Source organism: Mustela nivalis (genome assembly GCF_964662115.1).
Source record: "Mustela nivalis genome assembly, chromosome: 4".
In the NCBI taxonomy this organism is placed as follows: Eukaryota; Metazoa; Chordata; class Mammalia; order Carnivora; family Mustelidae; genus Mustela; species Mustela nivalis.
Window position 1 is genome coordinate 161477534 of NC_139023.1, and position 24658 is coordinate 161502191.

The 24658-nt window shown below is 40.4% G+C and overlaps 1 protein-coding gene across 5 annotated transcripts in view; it reads right to left on the reverse strand.

Annotated features, from left to right (window-relative positions):
- The window catches only part of PIWIL2 (piwi like RNA-mediated gene silencing 2), a 74741-nt gene that overhangs the window by 33297 nt on the left and 16786 nt on the right, over positions 1-24658 (reverse strand). For all 5 annotated transcript variants that reach the window (XM_082729281.1, XM_082729279.1, XM_082729282.1 and 2 more), the window contains exons 11-20: positions 22009-22197; positions 21135-21219; positions 20320-20409; positions 17828-17968; positions 14656-14769; positions 13498-13686; positions 10578-10679; positions 9885-10001; positions 9213-9301; positions 8228-8333 (exon numbers count right to left, since the gene is read on the reverse strand). In XM_082729281.1, the coding sequence (XP_082585407.1) occupies positions 8228-8333; positions 9213-9301; positions 9885-10001; positions 10578-10679; positions 13498-13686; positions 14656-14769; positions 17828-17968; positions 20320-20409; positions 21135-21219; positions 22009-22197 (1222 nt within the window). The remainder of the gene's footprint in view (positions 1-8227; positions 8334-9212; positions 9302-9884; positions 10002-10577; positions 10680-13497; positions 13687-14655; positions 14770-17827; positions 17969-20319; positions 20410-21134; positions 21220-22008; positions 22198-24658) is intronic.

Consider the following 24658-nt stretch of genomic DNA (forward strand, 5'->3'; position numbering starts at 1 on the left):
CAAATAGACCATCAATAAAGAGACAAGTTATAACCAAGAACCAAATAGAAATTTTGGAGTTAGAAAGTGCAATAACTAGAATGACAAATCACACTAGAGGGGCTTAACGGCAGATTTGATCAGGCAGAAGAAATAATCCATGAACTAGGAGATAGGTCCCCTGAGATTATCCGGTACAAGAAAGAAGGAAAAAGAAAAAAAAATGAACAGAGCCTCTGAGAGAGTAAGATGCCATTACACATACCAAATACAAATAACTGGAGTCTCAGTAGGACAGATGAGAGAGAAAGGGTCAAAAAGAAAGCTGAAGAAATAGTAGACCCCAAATTTACTAAACTTGGTGAAAAATTTAACTTATCCAAGAAGCCTAAGGAATACAAAGTAGGAAAAACTCAAATTTGATCTGCAACATCAGTTATCCCTGGGACTTCAGCCTGCTGGCCCCTCTGGAGATTTTGAACTTGCCACCTTCCATAAATTATGTGAGTCAATTCCTTAAGATAAATAAATCTCTCTCTGCATGCATGAATGCACATGTACACTCATATATATACACACACACACTCCTGACTCTGTTTCTTTTTTTTTTTTAAGATTTTATTTATTTATTTGACACAGAGAGATCACAACTAGGCAGAGAGGCAGGCAGAGAGAGAGGAGGAAGCAGGCTCCCCGCTGAGCAGAGAGCCCAATGCGGGGCTCGATCCCAGAACTCTGGGATCATAACCTGAGCCAAAGACAGAGGCTTTAACCCACTGAGCCACCCAGGCACCCCCTGACTCTGTTTCTTTAGAGAACCCTAATACAGAATTAGCACACAAAAAGAGGAAGAGAATAAAACTGTATAAGAACAAAGTTTTTATACATTACTGAAATTAATTTGGTATTACTATGAATAAGATTTTTATAAATTAATATACAAAAAAAGCATCTGATAAAACCCAACACACTTTCAACATAAAAATGCTCATCACCTGTCCAAAAAAAAAAAAGAGAGAGAGAGAGAGAGCAAAAAATGCTCATCAAATTAGGAATAGAAAAAAAGAAACTTCCTTAACATAAGAAAGCATCTGCCTTCTGCTCGGGTCATAATCCAAGGGTCCTGGGTTCGAGCCCCACATGGGGCTCCCTGCTCAGTGGAAGGCTGCTTCTCCCTCTCTCCCATTCCCCCTGCCTGTATTCCCTCTCTCACTGTGTCTCTCTCTGTCAAATAAATAAATAGAAATCTTAAAAAAAAAAAAGATTTCCATTTATTTATTTGACAGAGAGAGATCGCAAGTAGGCAGAGAGGTAGGCAGAGAGAGAGAGAGAGAGAGGGAAGCAGGCTCCCTGCTGAGCAGAGAGCCCGATTCGGGACTCTATCCCAGGACCCTGAGATCATGACCTGAGCCGAAAGCAGCAGCTTAACCCACTGAGCCACCCAGGCGCCCCATAAATAAATAAAACCTTAAAAAAAAAAAACCTAGAAAGCAAATTTATGGAAAACTCACAGCTAACATATACTTAATAGTAAGACTTAAAATTATTCTCCTACAAACATCAAGAATAAAATAGGATGCCTGTTTTTTTTTTAAAGATTTTATTTATTTATTTGTCATAGAGAGAGAAGCAAGAGCAAGCACAGGCAGAGTGGCAGGCACAGGCAGAGGGAGAAGCAGGCTCCCCCCCAAGCAAGGAGCCCGATGTGGGACTCAATCCCAGGACGTTGGGATCATGACCTGAGCCGAAGGCAGCCGCTTAACCAACTGAGCCACCCAGGAGTCCCAGGATGTCTGTTTTTATCGTTGCTGTCAGTGTTGTACTGGAAATTCCAACCAGAGTAACTGTGCAAGAAAAAGAAATGACAGACATCCAAATTGGAGGGGTACCTGAGTGGCTGACTCAGTTAGTTAAGCATCTGACTCTTGGTTTGGGCTCAGGTCATGATCTCAGGATCACGGGACAAAGCCTTGTATTGAGCTTCATGCTCAGCTCAAAGGCTGCTTGGGATTCTCTCGCTTTACCTCTTCTCCCCCCCTCTGCCTCTCCCCCTGGCTCATGTGAGCGTTTTTTTTCTCTGAAACAAACAAACAAACAAACAAATAAATAAATAAAATGTTATAAAAAAAAATGTAAAGTATCCAAGTTGAAAAGGAAGAAGTATAATTTGTTTATTTGGGAGATTCCCTGATTCCATGAATAGAAAATTCCAAGAATTTTTGAAATAAGAAAAAGCCCTAAACCTAACAAACTCAAAAAAGTGGTAAGGTTAAAGATTAATACATACAAACCAGTTATGTTTCTGTATACCAGCAATGGACAATTCAAAAATGAAATTAAGAGAACAATTACATTTACAATTGCATCTAAAACAATAAAATTCCTAGGAATAAATTTAATCAAGGAGGTAAAATATTTATATATGGAAACTATAAAATGTTGCTGAAAGCAATTAAAGACGACCTAAAAAAATAGAAAAAATATTCTCCGTTTATATATTATAAGACTAAATATTATTAAGATGGCAACACCTGGGCGCCTGGGTGGCTCAGTGGGTTAAGCCGCTGCCTTCGGCTCAGGTCATGATCTCAGGGTCCTGGGATCGAGTCCCGCATCGGGCTCTCTGCTCAGCAGGGAGCCTGCTTCCTCTTCTCTCTCTCTGCCTGCCTCTCTGCCTGCTTGTGATCTCTATCTGTCAAATAAATAAATAAAATCTTTAAAAAAAAAAAAAAAAAAAAGATGGCAACACCTGCAAAGCAATCTACAAATCCAATGCAATCCTTATCAAAATTCCAATGGCTTTTTTTTTCAGAAATGGAAATTTCATATGAAATTCTAAGGGGCCCTGAACAGCTAAAACAATATTCAAAAAAAGAAAACAAATCTGGAAGACTCACACTTCCAGATTTCAAAACTAACTATAAAAAGAAACAGTAATCAAAACAGTCTTGTACTGACATTAAGAATGACAGACATACATGGACAAAAGAAAAACAGATAAATTGGATTTCATAAAAATTTAAAATTTTTATGCATCAAATTAACATTATCAAGAAAGTGAAAACATTCCACAAAATGGGACAAAATATTCGCAAATCATTTATCAGACAAGCATTCTGTATCCAAAATATGTAAAAAACTTCACAATTTAACAACAAAAAGACAAATAACTCAATTAAGAAATGGGGGGGGAGGGACGCCTGGGTGGCTCAGTTGGTTAAGCAGCTGCCTTCAGCTCAGGTCATGATCCCAGCGTCCTGGGATCGAGTCCCACATCAGGCTCCTTGTTCCGCAGGGAGCCTGCTTCTCCCTCTGCCTCTGCCTGCCACTCTGCCTGTGCTCGCTCTTGCTCTCTCTCTCTCTCTCTGACAAAAAAAAAAAAAAAAGAAATGGGGGGGGGAATGGGGAAAAGGGGCACTTGGGTGGCTCAGTCAGTTAAACTTCTGCCTTGGCTCAGGACATCATCCTGGGGTCCTGGGATTGAGCCCAGAATCGGGCTCCCTGCTCAGCAGGGAGTCTGCTTCTCCCTCTCCCTCTGTCCCTCACCCCACTCAGGCTCTCTGTCTCTCTCTCTCTCAAATAAATAAATTCTTTAAAAAAATGGGGAAAAGATCTGAAAGGACTTCTTCAAAGAAGATATACAAATAGACAATAAGCATATGAAAAAGATGTTCGACATCGTTCGTTATTAAGGAAATGCAAGTTAAAATCACAATGAGTTACCACTTCACAGTGGCTACAATTAAAAATGGAAAACAAAGTCTTGGCAGGAATTGGGGAAATTGGAAATTCTGTACATTGCTGGCAGGAATGAAAATGGTGTGGCCACTGTGGAAAACAATTTGCTGGTTCCTCAAAAAGTTAAACACAGAATTACCTTATGGTCCATCAATTTAAATGCAAAGAGGTAATCAAACGAATACATATATAAACATATTTATAGCAGTATTCACAATAGTCACAAGGTAGAACAAGTCCGAATATCCATCAATAATGGATGGATTAACCAATTGCAGAATACACACACAATGGAATATCATTCATCCATAAAAAAGAACAGTGATATATACAACTTGCATGAGCCCTAAAAACATGCTCAACAAAAAAAGCCACACATAAAAGGTCACATATTTTATGATTATTTCTATAAAATGTATCCAAAATCAGTAAATCCGTAGGGACAGAAAAGCAGAGTAAACATTACCAGTAAATACAGTAAATGGGGAATATTACCTCCCTCCCAAATCAAAAAGACGTTGGACCTGGCAAGTAGATATTTTGCTGTGCTTGCTTGAGGTGAAACCTGGGTCCATTAAATGAACAGATACAGGAAGATTGCAGCAATGCAGAAATGGATTGAATCTAGACATTTCTGAAGTGCAGAAAGCCACCAAGAATTGTTCTGCCTGACAAGAGGAGATAACAGAGAATGCAGATGGCTCTGGGATAGATTCCCTAAAGGGAAGGCCCTGCACATAGGTGGCAAGTTAGACTATCCTGGTAGCTCCAGGAGGCAAGAAATACTTCCTGACATAAATAGACATCTACTGTGGACTGGGCTATGCATACCTCCTGGTAGATATAAATGCTCAAAACACTAAAAAAAAGATCTACAACAAAAGATATTGTATCAATTTTGACTGACAACCCACATTTCCTCAGATCGAAGAACACATTTTCATCCTCAGAGTAACAGTTTGATAGCCAACAGAATGGACAACTGAAACATTTTTTTTTTTTTGGTCTAAAATGCAGGGAATAAAGGCATGAGGGTTGACTTGCAAGATTTCATGAGTGTGTACAGACACTCAACATGAACAGGACCCAGAGGATGTCTCTCCCTTTCTCTGGGGGATCCAGAGAACAGAGGATGGAGAAAGATGCTGGTATAACAATACTTTTTTGTTTTCCTCACATGACCTCAACACTTTTTTTCCTACTGGTTCTCAGACCAGAACTGCAATTGCAGATGCCCAAACTGGGATAAAGGGTATATCCGTTCTCTAGGGCTGCATAACAAAGTACACTAACTGAGTGGCTTCAACAACAGATAGGTATTGTTTCACAGGGGTGGAGGCTAGAAGTCTGAGATCGGGGTGTTGGCAGGGTTGGTTCCTTCTGAGGGGTATGAGGGACAATCTGTTCCATGACTCCTTCTTAGCCTCTGGTGGCCTCAGGTGTTCCCTGGCTTCTAGACGGCGATCTCCCTGTGTCCTCACATCGTCTTTCCTCTACGTGTATCTGCCCCTGCGTTCAAATCTCCTCTTTTCATAAGGACACAGTCATATTAGATTAGGGCACACTCTAATGGCCTCATCTTAACTCCATCATCCATAAAGGCCTTATTTCCAAATACAGTCACATTCACTAGTACTATGTGTTAGAATGTCAGTAACTTTTGTGTGTAGGGGAGGGTATAATTCAATCTACAACAATCTCTAAGCAAAAAACTGTAACTATACTTTTAAACCTTTGTGATGAAATTCCTAAGGGCCTGATGGGGTAGATCATGCTTTCACCCCTCTAACAAAATTGAGGTTCACAGGAAATGCAGCTAAAATCCCTAGTGGTCAAGAGAGTTCACTAATTCTGTACCTGTGTAGCCCTCCCTATATGAATGGGAGTGAACTAAGGGGGAAAGCACCTACATGCTAGAATTGCTATCAGCAACCTACACCAGCACAGGAGCCAAACCTAACATTCCTTCCAAAGGAAGAAAAGTTAAGGTATAAATGGAAAGAAGGAAGAATGGTAGCTGAGGATAAAGGAATGAATCAACAGTTATGCAATGAGGGAAATCCAATATTACATTCATTGGTATCTCAAAGCACGCCTTGAACAAGAAGTAATAATATTGCCTGTAGCTTAAGTGTACCACATGCCTGAAAAAGTACAGCCACGTTGCTGAGACTGTTCTTGCTTTTAGAACCTGAGAATGACAATGAAAGCCTGCAAACTTAAGTGGCATAGTTCTGAGAGATATTTTGGTCATGTAATATGACAATGAACCGGAATAATTACTCATGCCTGAGTGGAGCTGTAGTAATGCCTCAGTATCTTCTGATTCATATTTCAGGTTGTATTTACTACCATACTGTAATGTGATGGGACACTAACCTTGTTGGTTAAGAATCAGTTCTATTACTTAAACAAGTATTATAGTAATACTGATGTTGACAGTCAAGTATATTTGGAGACTTGGTTAATGTAATAATCAGGATGTAATACTGATGCAAGAATGAATGCCCTGAGAAAGAACTGGATAAGTTAACCATCAGAGAAATTGTATGCTCAAGAGTTCTGCACAAATTTAGTGGAAGGAATAAACAGTGGCAAATCCAAGGGGAAAATGTACTAAATTAGTATAAACAAATTAAAATGTATATAACAGTTTTATAGGCAGATCCATTATTTAAATCTATCCTATCCCCACACCGGCTCCTCCAAATATTAGGCATATTCATACTGAGACTACTGGACAAATGGAATGCAGTGAAAGTGATACTGCATGACTTTGCAGGGTATGGTATAAAGGCAACATGATTTCCACCTGGCTCTAGTTTCTTGGACTACTCACACCTTGAACTGTGTCCCACCACGCTGTGAGGAAGCCCAAACTAACTCATGTGGAAAGACCACATGAGGGGCACCTGGATGGCTCAGTCGTTAAGCGTCTGCCTTCGGCTCAGGTCATGATCTCAGGGTCCTGGAACTGAACCCCACATTGGGCTCCCTGCTCAGAGGGAGACCTCACTCCCCCTGCTTGTGTTCCCTCTCTCACTGTGTCTCTCTGTGTCAAATAAACAAAATCACACACACACACACACAAAAAAAGAAAGAAAGAAAGAAAGAAAACAAAAGAAAAGTAAAAAGACCATATGAAGAGTCACCAGAGCCCACTGCACTTCTTGACTTCGGAATCATAAATGCTCACTGCATGTCACTATGTTTTAGGGTAAACTTGTTACATGGCCATCAATAACCAAGCAGTGCTCAAGTAATTCACAGCCCAGAGAAAGATAAATAAGGATACAATGAACTAATATAAGGCAAAATGCAATAGCCACTACACAGAAGGTAAAGAAGGGGACTTGGAAAAAATAAACAAAGGAAAAAAGAGGCCTTGGAAGAGGAAGGAGCATAAAGAAATAAGTCTAAGGGATGGAGCACTGGGGTGGTGGTTGGGGGGGGGGCAGAAAAGTCTTCAAAGAAGGAATCTTTGAAAATCTAGCACCTAACAGAAGAGCTTGAAGGGAAATAGTGTCAACAACAAGAAAAAGGAAGGTGTGGTAAGACTTCGTGACAAGGTAGTATATATATAGGTCTCCTTAGAGACAAAATTCAACTTTTTTTTTTTTTACATGATCACAAATACTGAAAGAATATTAAACTATTTGAAGGACAGTGTAGGAAGCAGTCTAAAAAGAAATAAGATGGCGTTCTATTGACTGTGATCATACGAAATAATTAAATTTCTTGCTGTTACTCTCCATGCAAAGGGCTAACTCTGACCCTAAGACATGAAAACCACTTATCAGCACTTCCTTTGATGTAGTGGCCAAGGTAAAACCCAGTACTTTGCTTGCTCATTGTGCCAGACCCAGTATCAGTTTAATGACAGCAATTCTCCACGGTTAGCATTCCTGGGATTTCTAGGGGTGATTTACAGGGAGGCATTTGTCTTGAACCGAAATGAAAAGTACCTAGTAATAGCCATAAAAAGCTGAGTAAATTCATAAGCTGCTTTAATTGCTGAAATTTACCCCCACTTTCCTGATAAGGGCATGAAAATTATGTCTACAGACATCAAGCTGACAAACTGGGAATAATCATTACTTACCAAACAAAATCAAAGTATTTATCTCTGGTACAAGCAGAAGCCTGAAAGCAGTCCCTTTGAGATACCTTTGCCAATCGCCAAAGTTGCCAATGACTAACTTTTCAGTCTGTTTAGGAGATACCTTTAATTTGGGACCCCTCCCACTAAGTCAGACTTCCTCTTAAAATGGTCAGATAGGCAGTCCTTAAAAACCCCCAACTTTACAAAATTTCTGTTCTGGGACACCTGAGTGGCTCAATCAGTAAGCGTCTACCTTCAGTTCAGGTCATGATCCCAGGGTCCTACTCAGTGGGGAGGCCTGCTTCTCTCACTCCCTACCACTCCCCATGCTTGTGCTCACTCTCCCTATCAAATAAATAAAATCATCAAAAAAATAAAGAAATAAAATAAAATTTCTGCTCTCCTCACCTCATAAAACTTTTTTAAGGAGCCCACCAGGCACAGCTTCAGGCTATCCACAATCTCCTGATGAGGCATCTGGAATACCACTCGTGAATACCATTTTGTGAGAGTGCTGGGGAAGAGGCAGTAAGAGAGAGACAGATGATCACACACTCACAGAGGAAGGTCCCAATCTGAATGTCAGTACACACAGGCTCCTCTATGCACCAATACAAATACCTAGTAAATGCATTTGTGTTACAGGTAAAAACACATGGCAATACAGGGAAAAATATATGCCACATATAGAATGTAAAAATATAGACATAATTGTGGTATTTGCTACAAAACCACTTCCAGCTGAAAAAAATTAACCACCTAGATAACCACCAACAGAAGACTAAATAGTGCTCTAGCATACAATAAATTCCATGCAGCACTTAAGAAGAATTGGTTGAGATTTATTTGTATGGACATGACAAAATGTCAGCAATATATAATTTAAGTACATAAAACAAGCTAAGGTATAGTATACACATTAATATGCCATTTTGTATACATATATACACCACCTATATGTGTTACTATGTGCATAAATGAAAATATAGAAGTATATATACATCAAAATTTTGGTGATAGTTACTAAAAGATGGCCCATAAGGTACTTTCACTTTCTAAATTTCTGTAGTTATCTGCATGAGCATGCCTTGTTTTTACAATCAGAACAAACAAAAAAAAATTCCTCATTCCTGGGGGAAAAATCCATTAAGACACAGCCCCCATTTTGAAGATGATTACACCACAGCCAGGGGAACAAACTTACAGATCTGACAAATCTGGTAAATAGACTAGATAAACTAATAGGAAGATAAGGGAGGGAAAAGTTAAGTATACTTTTATAAAGTATACTTTTACTAAAATACAAAATATTAGAAAGCATTCCCTGGATTTATAGTAAGACTGGCATCAAAATAAGGTAACCGAACAAAATGGCATTATAAGTAGTACTTACAGATTGATGCTTGCAACGAAGCCAACGACAGATCGCATGCCTCGGCTAGGATCATGGTAAACATCCATCCCAATCACCATTAATTGTTTCTGGGTTAGAAAACAAAAAACAGACCCCAAACAACAAGCAATCCATCACCCCATCTTTTTGTTATCTGTACCCCAAAAGCAACATATGAAAATAAGTTCTGGGAAAGGAAGAGAAAGACTGATATCAACTTGACATTTTTTTAAACACTATGAACAAGTCAGAGATCTAGAACAGAATCACCACACTTCTTCTGTAAAGGATTAAACAGTAAATACCATTGGGCTCTGTGAGCTACACAGTCTCTGCAGGAACTCTTCAGTTCCATCTGTTGTTACAGTACGAGAGCAGCCGTAGCTAGTCTATAGAGAAGTATGGTTGTATTCCAATAAAACTGCACTTAAAGACACTGAAAATGGATTTTCAAATAATTTTCACGTGTCAGAAAATATTAGTCTTATTTTTATTGGTTTCAACTGTTTAGATTTATAAAAACCATTCTCAGCCTGTAGGCTATACCAAATCAGGCTATGAACCGTTTAGACTACTAAGCATGGAAAATAAAGATAACTCTATGAAGAAAACAACTAGGTAGGAGTCGATGGAGAGCTAAATTGAATGAAGACACATCTCAGCATCACTCACCAGAGGAATATCCACTCCCCAGAGCTCACCACCCAATTTACAATTAATCTGAAGTAAAATTTTCTGGGCCACACTCCGAAGCCTGGTTGGCTGACCAATGGTTCGGACATTGATGACCTATAACAAAGGGGTGTGGGGAAAGAGGACACTATCAGCTTGTCAGACGATGAAAACAGGCCTAAAGTAAACACTACATTTGTTTAGGAAACCCCAGTTAGCAGATAATACACTTTGACTAGTTCTAATTCTAGGATTTCTAGGCAAGCATTGAACTCACACATACACACTCCCCACAAACACAAAAAAAAACAAAAAACAAAACAATAAACAACCAAAAAACAAAAACTTTCAAAAAATCTCATACAGGGTAATTTTCTTTAAACCTACTAAGGAAAAACAGCTTTCCCCTTTCAGAGTGAAGCCTATACTCTCAGAACCCAGTCATGTGAAACCACTCAGCAGGTCACCCACTGAACCAGCAAGAGTAACTCATTTGGGAACATGAAGGCAGCATTTACAAAGAGCATCTGCTTTTAACCAGGTTATTCTAATAAGGGGAATGTTCCACCAGACAGTATACACACATGGCTTCTAATAGTTACTTCAGTCTTTTTGAACACCTGTATCCCTCTTTTCAAAGCCTCAAGGGAGGCTAGAGTTTCCATCTGTGCCTCCTGCCCAGCTCCCACTCACCTGTGACGGCACAGGAGCCTGCACACAGCACAGCTTTTTAATGGCCCCATAGAGATCGTCACGTGTGCCCATGATGATGCAAACAACCATCTGTATCTTTCCCTTGAGGAGATAAAGTACATAAATCAGGCTTTGAAACTCTCAGGGCACCTTGTTGGGGCTCCAGCTGGGGGCAGTCTAAGAGCCTGCAAAGTCGTGGGACCTTTAAGGCAGAAGAGGACTGAAACAAAGACGGTAGACATTCCAACCCCAAACAGGTCTTTGAACCTTTGCTGGGTTCAGGGCTTCTTTGCACAGATATGGAATATGATATCATAAATTATCTAGACGTCTTTCTAGACGCCAACTGACGTCTTTCTTAGGACACTTAAGATGCCTGGAAAAGGCAGGCTTGAAAATTTGGAAGGGTTACTTAGTTGCTGCTTTCAATTCCCTATATTGCTTTTTACCATTCTCTTCAGTAAACTAACCACCTTATTACATTCATACCACAAAACTGAGGAAACATGGAGTACAATACCACAAGAAACTATTAGGAGCCGAACACAAACAAATGAAGCTACAGCCAAATCCGTAAGTGGCTCTACCTTACTCTCTGGTTACAAGATAGAATAGTATCACCCCCAGAGTATCTCATACAAGCATCCTTGACCCCTTACTGTTTAATAAGAGTTCCAACACTGGAGGGGCACCTGGGTGGCTCAGTGTCTGCCTTTGGCTCAGGTCAGGATTCCACGGTCCTGGGTTTGAGCCCCACATCGGGCTCCCTGTTCATCAGGAAGCCTGCTTCTCCCTCTCCCACTCCCCCTCCTTATAGTCCCTCTCTTGCTGTCTCCCTCTGTCAAATAAATGAATAAAATCTTAAAAAAAAATAAAAAAGAGTTCCAACATTGGAAACACAGGACCTTTCAAAGTCTGAATAAAGAAAAGTGAAATGAAGGTGAAAGTGAAATGAAGGTGCTAATCCTTTATGCCAGAAAGAGCTACTAATGGCAAATCAATAGTATATTATTCCAAATCAAGATTAGTGTTAGATTAAGACCTCTCTGAGGGATGCCTGGGTGGCTCAGTCCGTTAAGTGCCTGCCTTTAGCTCGAGTTATGATCCCAGGGTTCTGGGATCAAGTTCCACATCCAGTTCCTTGCTCAGCGGGGAGCCTGCTTCTCCCTCTGCATGCCTCTCCCCTTGCTTGTGCTTGCATGCACATGTTCTCTCTTTGACAAATAAATAAGCAAAATCTTAAAAAACAGAAAACAAAAAACAAAAAAAAACCTCTCTAAGGACGCATTCTAGTAATCACATCAAATAACTTCCAAAGTCACGGAAAACACAGGCTGCACACTGGGAGCCTATGGCCTGGACCTACCAAACATGTAGCTTTTTAGTCCCTACAGTGACTTACATGTGTTGTTTTTATTAATACTTTTTACATTTTATTATTATTATTATTTAAGATTTTATTTATTCGTTTGACAGAGAGAGACACAGCGGGAGAGGGAACACAGGCAGGGAAGTGGGAAAGGGAGAAGCAGGCTTCCTGCTGAGCAGAAAGCCTGATGTGGGGCTCAGTCCCAGGACTCTGGGATCACAATCTGAGCTAAAGGCAGACGGTCAATGACTGAGTCACCCATGTGCCCCTATCATTTTTTTTTTTAAGTAGGCTCCATGCCCAGTGTGGGGCCTGAACTCATGACCCCGAGATCAAGAGTCACATGCTCTACCAACTGAGCCAGCCAGGTACATCCCTCCCTTTTTAAACTAATATTTAAATATAAGGAAGGGCACATACACACAAATCCAGATTTTCTTGCTTCTACTGAAAAAGGAGTAAATTAAAAATTAATTTGATAATGCTGTGCTTTTATAAGCAGTCATAGGGTTTACTCTCTTTAGTTCACTACAATCCCCTCCCAGCTCACTTCATTTGCATTATTCACCTGGCTCCCGCAGACATCTGAGTTTGAGACCCCTAATAAATAATACAACAGCATGCCCTGAAGACAACAGAGACAAGACCAATTATGAGTTAAGTTTGGTAAATGTGATGAATGACCATCATATCCATGCTGTACGAAAACTGATAGCAGTATACTCTCCTAAAGAGAACGTGGCAAGCGGTGTGATGGGGGAGCTGAGGTAGTACACTGGGTTATTCTTTTGAAAACAGAGCAGAATTATCAATGATCAGGTGTAGGGAGAGGCCACACCAGACTATAAGCCTGGGAAACTAGGAAGAAATTACAAAGAGAGACACAACACAAGGGTGGTGCTGTGAGTGATAACCTAGAGCAGGGAGGGGAGGGGGATAAGAGAGATCCCAAGACAATCTCATTCCAGTACTGATCTCCCAAGAATGGACTCTTCCAGTCAAAGACTAACTACTTTGGTTGAGGGCCCTCCTTAAGCTTCTTCCTCTGTTTTATGTACAAACAGGTAAGAATTGTAGGCCTGAACTACTGAGTTACGAGTACTGTGACTTGCTCAGCTCCAGTGGTCCTGAACAGCTGTCAGGACTGAGCTGATGGGCCAGGCGCCAAGTTCATTGCCAGAGCAATTCAAATCTTAAGCCAGACCAGATTGTGACAGCTAAATACTGAATCGTGCAAAATGGCACTGGGCCCAAAAAGTTGCTTTCTGAGCACAACATGTTCTATATAGATAACGAACTAAAGTTAAGTCAGCTATTCGTCTATTATGTGAAAAAAGAACACAAGAGTGAGGCTGCCAACATAGAATGAGAGCAGCAGAATTAACCAAAGGGCATAAAGACTACTTAGTTCATTATTTCATGTGTACATGAGTAACAAACTGGTTTCTGGGCATCAAAAACAGTAGACTGACAACCAAGATCATTTAAAATCAAGTGTTCAAGTATTTTAAAACAGGCATTCTATAAATACAAATTAAATTAATTTATTACCTCAACTCCTAGCATGGATTGAATGGTTCTGACATAGGTTTCTATTCGATCATCCTTTAGTTCAACCCAGGCCGGTGGACTCATGCGCATACCAATGGGGCCAGCTATCTTCTCCAACATGTTAACCAGTTCTCGGGCCTGATCCATTGCTTTCTTTGGGTAAAACAGTGCCCAGAAATGCATGGGGACCTAGGAATAACCACAAGCTATTTTTAGTACTTCTCATAACTTAGACACTCCAGAGTCACACCCAGGAGGTATTATTCTAGAGAATAAATCACTTATAACTCTCTCTGCTTGAATCTTTTCTAATTCCTGTAACTAACACAGATGTATACAATTAAGTAAACGGGGGACGACTTTCACAGTGGAATAGTATGCAACAAGGAGAATGAAAGACCTACAACTATATCTAACAATATGGATGAAACTCACCAATCAGGGCTGAAGAAATTAAGCCAGACATAAAAGAATATATACTGTATGGTTTCACGTATACATCAAGTACAAAAAGCAACTGAAATGAATCTATGCTGTGACTCCTCATATCGTTTTTAAGGGTGAGAGGTAGGTAGTAACAAGGAGCAGAAGGGATGGCTTCTGGGTCATTGGTAAAGTTCTCTTTCTTAACCCTTGCTGTGGATTCTATAGGTTTATGAACCTTTGAAAATTCCTCAAACTTACACTTGTAAATATACTTTTTCTTTAAACATATTTCAATAAAAAGTTTTAGAAACAGATGTGTGTACTTTATGCATGGCCCAAAAACATTTAAAAATAATTATATACCATTTTGTTCTTTAGTTCCCTTGGTGGGGGCTATTTTAATTACACTTCTTTCATGGATAAAAACATCCTTCCCCAGGGAAAAGCGGGGGAAGATAAAGGAACATAAAAGGGAGAATGGGTAATAGGCTGGCACTGTATGAGTTACCATAGCAATCTATTTCCTTTTCCTAAGTCTATAGCCAACCAAAGTGCTTACCTCTAATAATTCATCAATTTGCTGTATTTGAAGGACCCATTTAGTAGATAATGCAGGATAGGAATTCAGGTGGTATTCTCCCTCCAAAAGAAGACACCCAATCCTTCCTGCTTCCTAATTTCCATACTTATAGGAATACTGGTCCTCTCTTCACCACCTCAAAAGTCACTTACAGTTAATATGGAAAGGTCCCTGGTTACTTCCTTAATCCAGTTTAGTTCCTGAGATGTGATAAATGAAGTATTTCTTAAGTTAATTCTTTCCATTGGGAGAACACGTCCTTCGATCTAAATACAAAACAAAGTACCCATGACATGAGCCATCTGCAAACACTATTTAAGGAAAGAACAACGATACTGTTCTCTCTTGGGCCTGGTCAACTCCACTATGTAAACCTGTCCAGGTTATAACCTCTGAGAATGGCACAAAAATGAAACTGCAGCAGTGAGTCTAGGCTAATAAAACCCTGGACAAATACAGGTAAAATTTTTATAGGTATGGCTCTTTAATTATTGAAGCTTCCAACATGGTCTCCCAAGAAAGGGATTAGAAAGCACTGCCTCTTTAGAAGTAGAGAACGCCTATAAAATAACTACATTTCAAGATAAATAGTAAAATAATTTTTAAAAATATTTTAACGGACAAACTTAAGTAAAATTTTTTAATAAGGCTGAATATAAACTATTACCCTTTTAAAATGAAAAAACAAAGGAAAATGCATAAATATAATGAAAGAACAAATTACCATTAAGAATAAGTCAATCAAATCTAAATATCCAAAACCAGGAAAATAATTGATATAACAACATGAACGGACTATTTTGCAATCATTAAAACCACTTTCCATCTAATATAATCCTGTTTTTACAAAAAATAAATAGTAATATATGCATCAATAAAAACTGAATGAGTCTATATTTAGTGGTGATTATCTCTGTGGATATGTAATTATAAAGGATTTTTACTTTCTATGATCTCTACCATTTGTTTATTAAAATTACCAAATACTGGGGCTCCTGGATGTCTCAGTTGGTTAAACACCTAACTTTTGATTTTGGTTCAGGTCATGATCTCGGGGTTATGAGATGGAGTCCCATGTCAGGTTCTATGCTCAGCAAGCAGTCTACTTGAAATTCTTTTCCTTCTCCCTTCTGCCTCCCCCATCCCCCCTATTCTTGCATATATGCTCTCTTTTTCTCTCACTCTTGCTCTCTCAAATAAATCAATCTTTAAAAATTACTCATTTTATCTATAACCAAAAGAATGTAATGAGTTTATTAACATAAGTAAAAATTTCCATATTAGTAAGAAAAAAGAATCAAACTCATGATATGAAAGTAAATTTTTAAACCTTTTTAGAAGGCCATTGGCAATATACAACAAAAGTACTAAAAACATAAATGTCCTCTGACATTTCCACATCCATAAATCTATGAAAATAAACAACATTACAAAGACTTAGTTACAAGGTTGTTAACTGAGTAACTACTTCTAATTAAAAAATATTAAATTCTGGGGCACCTGGGTGGCTCAGTGGGTTAAGCCTCTACCTTCGACTCAGGTCATGGTCTCAGGGTCCTGGGATCAAGCCCCGCATCAGGCTCCCTGCTGTGGAGCCTACTTCTCCCTCTCCCTCTGCCTGCCACTCTGCCTGCTTGTGCTCTCTCTGTCAAATAAATGAATAAAGTCTTTGAAAAAATACTAAATTCAATTTTATTTATTTTTTTAAAAGATTTTTTAAATTTATTTGACAGATCACAAGTAGGCAAAGAGAGGCAGGCAGAGAGAGAGAGAGAGAGAGGAGGAGGCAGGCTCCCTGCTGAGCAGAGAGCCCGATGCAGGACTTGATCCCAGGACCCTGAGATCATGACCTTAGCAATGGCAATGGCTTAACCCACTGAGCCACCCAGGCGCCCTATATTGAAGTATCTTTCATATGTATCTAAAATAAATTACTGAGATATCATCTTTGGATGATGAAATTACTCACGTTTTTATTTCTTTCTTTACTTTTTGTAAGGTTTCAACATTTTCCTTATTGACTATCCATTACTTTTATTTAAAAAAAAAAAAGAAAATTTTAACAAGGAGTCAATTAAGAGTGTAGGAGAACTAGAGAAGAGACAGAATTAATTATTTTGGTATGATCTCAAAAAGAAAGGTGAAAAGTAGTATTAACTAACGTTTACTGAGCACTTGCTATGTGTCACATATGATGCTGAAAATGTTACCATTTAAATTCTTACAACTCAATTATCATCCTCATTTTACAGATAAACTAAGAGATGCTAAGCAATTTGCTCAAAGTAACTACGATGGCAAGTGGTAAAACTGAGATTCAAAGCCAAATAAGCAGATACTGAAGGCCAAGAACTCTGCCACCATCTCTCACACTGCCTCTGCCCTATGGATCATGCCACACAAAATACAACACAGGAGGCTCAGGCAAAATGCAGGCAGAAAGAGCCATAAGAATATCAGAATGGTGCAAGTCCAAAACTCTCTGTGCCTACAGAAAGAATGTCAATAGCATATTGAAAGAATCACAATTATTTGAAAAGAAAAAAAAAAAAACTTGGAGGAAAAAAAAGGACATACAGAACCTTAAGAATTATTTGGATTGGAAAACTGAAAATGAGGTAATTTTTTAAATAAAGATTTATTTTTTTATTTTACTGGGTGGGAGAGTGCATGTGAGCATGGGGATGGAGACAGGGAGAGGGAGAGAGAGAATGCCAAGCAGAATTCCTGCTGAGAGTGGAGCCCAGCGTGGGGCTTGATCTCACAACCTTGAGATCATGACCTGAGCCAAAATCAAGAGTTAGGGACGCCCAGGCAGCTCTATCGTTTGGCATCTGCCTTCAGCTCCAGTTGTGATCCCAGGGTCCTGGGCTGGAGCTCCACATCAGGCTCCCTGCTCAGAGGGAGGCCTGCTTCTCCCTCTCCTACTCTGCCTGCTTGTATTCCTTCCTTCGCTGTGTCTCTCTCTGTCAAATTAAACAAAATCTTTAAAAAACAAAACAAAACAAGAGCCAGAAGATGCTTAACCAACTGTCACCCAGGCACCCAAAAATGAGGTAAATTTTAAGTCAATATTCCTTTTACTATCTATCTGACTGAAAATTAACAGCTCAAATCTCTGCAAAATATGGAAGAAAAATCTCTAACAGATACTAACAAATTAAGAGAAGAAAATTCAAATATTGTGGCTAGGACCCCCCCCCCACAAAATATAATAGAGCAAAACCCCAAAACAGAGACCACATAGGAAGCTATCACCCACTTTCACTACGCTCTTAAAATCACTGATGAACACTGTTTCCTGTCTGACTACATCCAGTTTACCTTATGTACATCCTTCTGAAGGCAGAGTCCCCAGCGTGTCAATTCATTGCTGGCTGTTTCATTTTTTGAAATTCTCTGCAGCAAGCATTCCAGAGCATTATGGTGTTGTTTGGGGCTCAAGTTGATCTGCTGGGTCAAATCCTAAATAGATTTAAAATGCAGATAATAACTTCTAAGTATTAGTTTCTCCAATATGAAATTAAACCCCAATATGTCTAAAACATTTCCAAAAGAAAACATCCTTTCCACTGAAATGGGAGACTTTTTTTTTTTTAAGATTTTATTTATTTATTTGACAGACAGAGATCACAAGTAGGCAGAGAGGCAGGCAGAGAGAGAGAGGGGAAAGCAGGCTCCACACTGAGCAGAGAGCTGGACTTGGGGCTCGATCCCAGGACCCTGAGATCATGACCTGAGCCGAAGGCAGAGGCTTTAGCCCACTGAGCCACCCAGGCGCCCCTAAAATGGAAGACATTTTTATTTTTATTTTTATTTTTTATTTTTTTAAAGATTTTATTTATTTGACAGACAGAGATCACAAGCAGGCAGAGAGGCAGGCAGAGAGAGAGGAGGAAGCAGGCTCCCTGCTGAGCAGAGAGCCCGATGCGGGACTCGATCCCAGGATTCTGAGATCATGACCTGAGCCGAAGGCAGCGGCTTAACCCACTGAGCCACCCAGGCGCCCCTGGAAGACATTTTTAAATACTCCAAAGATTTTAAAATAAATATCTCTCAAGAATGTGAAGGAAGTGCAGGGTTAAAATTTTAATCATAGGGTGGCTCAGTCGGTTAAGCAACTGCCTTCAGCTGGGGTCATCATCCCAGAATCCTGGGACTGAGTTCCACATCGGGCTTCCTGCTCAGCAGCAGGTCTGCTTCTCTGCCCCTCCCCAGCCTGGTGATTTCTTTCTCTTTCACTCTCTCTCTCCCTCTCTCTTGCTTGTGCGTACTCACCCTCCCTCTCAAATAAATAAATAATCATAAAAAATTAATCATAAAATAATTTAAAATGCTATGGTTTCTTTCTCCCATGAGACAGCTAAATCTTACCTCTTTCTCAAAGCCACGTTCTGAATTTAAAATTCCTAAAATAATTCAGGGGCACCTGGGTGGCTCAGTGAGTTAAACATCTACCTTTGGCTCGGCTCAGGTCATAATCCCAGGATCTGGGATCCAGCCCTGCATGGAGGCTCCCTGCTCAGTGGGGAGTCTGCTTTTCCTTTGCCCTTTCCCTGCTCCTGCTCTCCCTCTCTCTCTCCCCCAAATGAATAAAATCTTTAAAAAATTTTCTTAAGAAATTCTATGAAACAGGAGCAAAGGGGTCTTGATTACATCTATTTAATATTTGGGGAAAATAGGGGGAAAAATGTCCTGTGCCAGGCAGAGACAAACAAAACAGAATGGAAAACCAGATCCAATCTTAAACTTCATGTGATACCACTACTATATTTAATGTTATCATAAGACATTTTTTTGCTTAGTGTTTGGTCCATAATTTGTGCTTTCTAAATGTTACCGTTAAATGAAGACCCAAAGGTGTATATGAAGATTCTGAAGCACATATGTGAGTTCTTTATTCTTCTGGGACCAAAGAACTATACAGTTGTTGTTCCCTGTGAGGCAGTCATTACCACCTGTCTGCAGGGCAGTACAGATAGCTCTGTGATCATGAAGTCATTAGGTGACTGAGTGTTGTAAAGAAGGAGCCTTGACCTACATGCTGAATGCAGAAGGATCAAAGGTAAACATGAAAGACATCTCTTACAGGAATGCTAAGCTTCACTTCGGGCTCTTTATGATGTTACTGAAAACAGTCTGTGGCATCGGAGATAGGCAGGGTCCGAGGGTAACAGACATGCACTGGGAGAGTGAGATAACACAGGAGCTCAGGTGTGGAAAGCCCCACGCACTGCAGAAAGACTGGAGGTGAAGTGCTTGAGTGCCAGACTCATGCTGCTGCCCATGTCTGAGCTGCTCAGCTATTTCCTACAGGGACTCAGCCCAACACCTCCTGGACACTCCACACCCCACACCATAACCTTCTATCCTTTTACCTCAGTCTCTGACTTGTTAATTATTCCTTGCTACATTATCTCCTCCACCCTTTTAAATAGACTGAAGGCTTTTAAGAATGCTAGAAAAATTCAGTGCTATCAAAGAACCTCACTTATGATCATATGACCAGTTTACAGTCATCCATCTGATTGGTGGGAGTGAAAACAGAATTACTTGTTTCCTTTTACCTCATGATCTGGCACTCCAATGTTTTTTGTATGTTTTTGAGTAATTTTCAGAAGGTAGCTCCGATCAGCTATTTCACAGTGTGTGGGAAGGGACATGGAACATGTTTGGCAGAGAGAACTGGAGTCTGGAAAAACAGACCTGCTCAGGTGAGACATAAGCCTGCCCAGGTCTAGCTCCATTCAGGACATAAGCCTAGACATAAGCCTAGCCCAGATCTAGGCCTTCCATTCAACACGGGCATTTCTCACCTTCATGGCTCTGAAGTCCTTCTTCATCTTCTCAGGGATTCCAGTCATGAATGAAAGCTCAGGCAGCAGTAGGATTTCACCTTTTAGCAGCTTTGAGGAGAGAATGGAGAAGAAAAATAAGGCAGTAAAGATGGTCTTGTTCCTCTGACCCCACAAGACATGCCATGCCCAGAGCTGGGCCAGCAAGGACATAACCGGCACAATAAGGAACATAAAATCCCAGAAAAGAGGGCAGTAAAACACTACAAGTATTTTACCCTTTTCTCCTCAGTCTATACTCACAGATTGTTCACAATATAGTCTGTTGTATTAGGTAAAAGGGAACGTGTTGAAATGGTCAAAAAAGAAAAAAAAAAAAAAAAGGGAAAAACTAGGGGAAAAAAAACAAACCAACCAACCTCCCTCTTGGGCCTCCAGGCAAGCTAAGGCAATACATCCCATCCAGTTGGGGTCTCCAGATCTTATCTTAGCTCGCTGATCTTCAGCCTTCTCACTTAAGACAGAAGAGTCAGTGTCAAGGCACTTTCCCTGTCTCTGGTCCCTGTTACCTGTCTAAAACTTCCCTAATAGATCCAGTGTTTTAATCTTTAGCAGAAAATTCTTCTTATTCCTTAGGCTACCTTGCTCATATGGATAATTAGGTTCTCCTTAGGCAGACATCAAAAGCAAATCCTACCACATGAAGTAACATTACTGGCTAGATGAGAGAGCCCTGCAGAGTCTTTCCCAATCACATCGTAACACTGCTCCCCGGCTCCCAGCACCATGGATGAGAGCTTAAGCTAGAAGTGCCAATCTGACACCTCTCCACTCACCATCCCTTGGTTATTCTGTCTCTCACTGGGCCTGTGGATCAGCAGTGGCTGGTCCTCTTCCTTAATCGTGATCCCATAGTTTTTGCTAGAGCAGGACAGAGGCAGGAAAACATTTCAGAAGCAGCATCCCTGCTCTATGGCAACACAGTCTGGGTCTCTTAATCAGCACTGGGGTACACAATTTGCATAATACCCTTGTCAAGGATCCAACAGAAACTCCTTATAGCATATTTATAACGAAAAAGCAGACTCAAGTTAACACTGCAATGAAATGGAGGAGAAATCATCTTAAAGGTCCAGGGAAAAATATGCTTGAAACTGCATCAGGTTGGAGTGCCTGACTGGTTCAGCCAGTTAAGCATCCAGCTCAGGTCATGATCTTGGGGCTGTGGGATGGAGCCCCAAACAGGCTCTATGCAGTCTACTTGGGGTTCTCTCTCTCTACTCCTCTCCCCCTGCTCATGTGCACTTCCCCCCACCCTCAAATAAATAAATCTTTAAAAAAACACAAAAAACAAAAAACTGCATCACACTGAAAGGCTTGGACAACTGGAAAGGCAAAATGATAGTCAAATGATTGAAACGTGAATTTAATCTTTCCAACCAACCTAAACCAACAAAAGAAATAAAATTCAAAACCCTGGTATTAATTTATAAAGTAACTTCCAAAATTACTAAAACAAATGAAACTGTAAGGGTAGAATATCCAAGTGAAATCCCACAAATAAGCTCATTTAATCTAAGGTGTATTACCAATCCAATTATTTTAAAAGTGTCCCAGTGTAAGCTACTATGGAACTCAATATCCTGCTACAGAATGGTAGACTACATCCCACACCCACCCAAAGGCCCAAGCCCAGTCTCTTCTTTCTACCTGTAGTATTCCAAGAATGTGATCTCCTTCCCGTCAGACATTGTGAAGCTATCTTTTGGTGTCTTATTCCAATCCACGTCATCAATACGATAGGTACGATTGTTGTATCGGGTTATAACAATATTGCCAACCAGAAGCTTAGTGCACTCATTCTGGAAGTTTTCTTTGTTCTGCTGATACATGGCATGCCTTTGGAAAGAGACAAAAGACTTTTGAATCATATCTGTATACAGAGAGCACAATGAAAAGGATGGGGGATGCAAAAAAAGTGCTTCAGGGATATGATCACAGCTCACTGCATTAGAAGGCTCCAGTTGTCTTTTTTAAGAGATAAGACGCTCATCTCTTTTCAACACTACCAAAAAAACTCAAAATCAATAAAAAATAGTGAAAAGAGGGGCACCTGAGTGGCTCAGTCGGTTAAACATCTGACTTCAGCTCAGGTCATGATCCCAGATCCTGGGAATGACCCCTGTGTCAGAGTCCCCGCTCAACAGAGAGTCCGCTTCTCCCTCTCCTGCTCTCTCTGCCCCTCCCCTGCTCTCTCTCTCTTTCAAATAATCTTTCAAAAAATAGTGAACAAATAAAAGTAAAATTAAAAACAGTAACTAAAATTAATAACATTCAGTTTGCCTTCAAATAAGGTACTTTAATCATCAAAATAATGATTTAGTATTACCATTATTAGGGTAGTCTACGGAAGGACAACAAAACATTCTCTAAACTATATTTGCCCTTTTGAGCTAATGGAAGGGATTATCAATACCTATCATTAGACAGCACTTCAGCTGAAGATGCTGAAAATGTTGATGAACAGACTCACCGTAGATAAATGTACCCTCACAGTAACCTCTAAACAGTGCTGTGAACAAGTCAACATAGGAAACTTGCAGAAAGCATGTTTGAATATGCCCAGGGATTCAAGGAACGTTTACAGAAGAAGCTGATGCTTGAAGGAGCAATCTGCCAAGCAGAAACGCCAGGGCAGAGGAATGAGTGAAACTCCAGGCAGAGGCAGCAGTAGTATGCAGGGCATAAGCGGGGATCTGGGGAGATGGGGAGGGCAAGGAGGCTGAAAAGGGACAGAAGATGGTAAGCACGGGCTGAAGACAGGCAGGGACCAGATGTAAATGTTCTTTAAGTCAAGGATCAGAGCTTGAACTTTTTTCTGAGTCAGTATCACCCAGGGCAGATTCTTCAGAAACACTGGTCCCTTGAGAGGTTGTGAGGAGGTGTGAAAAAGGTTCCACAATCAAAAAAGTGGAGTCCATTGTGCAAGTTATAAGCCATTCAGAGACTCACAACATCCATAAGCACCTCAGACTGCTAAAGAAACATATTTACCTTTATTTACCCCCAATGTATTTAACCACAGATTCTTCTCACCGTTTTCCTTTTAACCTCACTGAATGAACATTTATTGCCATCCTGGGCAATTAGTACCCTGCAGAACTTGACTTGAAAAACCATCTCAGAGTTTAAGCAGTTCAACCCTGACAACAGACCCTGGAGGCGAATGCCTGGATTCAAATCTTGTGTCTTTCACTTACTAGCCTCAACTCATAGAGTTGAGGGAAAGCAATGACTTCATAAACGTGAAGCACCAAGAACTGTGCCTAGCACAGAAAACAGAACTATGGGTTTGCAAATATCATCTCCATCATTGTCTTAGTGCCTGATACATGCCAGATGCAGTGTGTGTGTGTGTGTGTGTGCACACACGCGCATCCATATGCATGCATATGCATGCATATGCATGTGGGGGTGCGCCCTTCTCTCTGCAGGTCTAATACAGAGGAGAAACAGCTATAAAGATAGTTCACTTCAGGGGAGCCTCAGTGGCTCAAGTTGGTTAAGACTCTGACTCTTCATTTTGGTTCAGGTCATGATCTCAGGGTCGTGAGATCAAGCCTGGTGTCAGACTCTGTGCTGGGCATGGACCCTGCTTAAGTCTCTCTCTTTCTCCCTCTCCCTCCCACCACTTGTGTGCTCTCTGTCTCAAAAAAATGTAGGTTAGCTATATATGTAGTTGTGAAAGTCAAAAGCAACCACTAGTATAGAATCCATATTCAAACACTTTTTATTATTATTTTTTTAAATATTTTTTTATTTATTTATTTGACAGACAGAGATCACAAGTAGGCAGAGAGGCAGGCAGAGAGAGAGAAGGAAGCAGGCTCCCCACTGAGCAGAGAGCCCAATGTGGGGCTCCATCCCAGGACCCTGGGATCATGGCCCGAGCTGAAGGCAGAGTCTCTAACCCACTGAGCCACCTAGGCACCCCTCAAACTTTTTAACTTGTAATTTCTTTTTAGAACTCTTTTGTTTTGTTTTGTTTTTAAGATTTTATTTATTTGACAGAGAGAGAGAGCACAAGTAGGCAGAAAGGCAGGCTGAGGGGGAGGGGGAAAGAGGCTCCCCACCAAGCAGAGAGCCCTATGTGGGGCACCATCCCAAGACCCTGAGATCATGACCTGAGCCAAAGGCAGAGGCTTAACACAATGAGCCATCCAGGCGCCGCTTAATGACAGTTTTTAATATTCTCTCACCAAATCCCTTTCCCTTAATCACTGTCTTTTGCATCAGTAAAGGCAGGAGGCTGACATGGAGGAAGAAAGCACAATGAAGGGACGCCTGGGTGGCTCAGTTG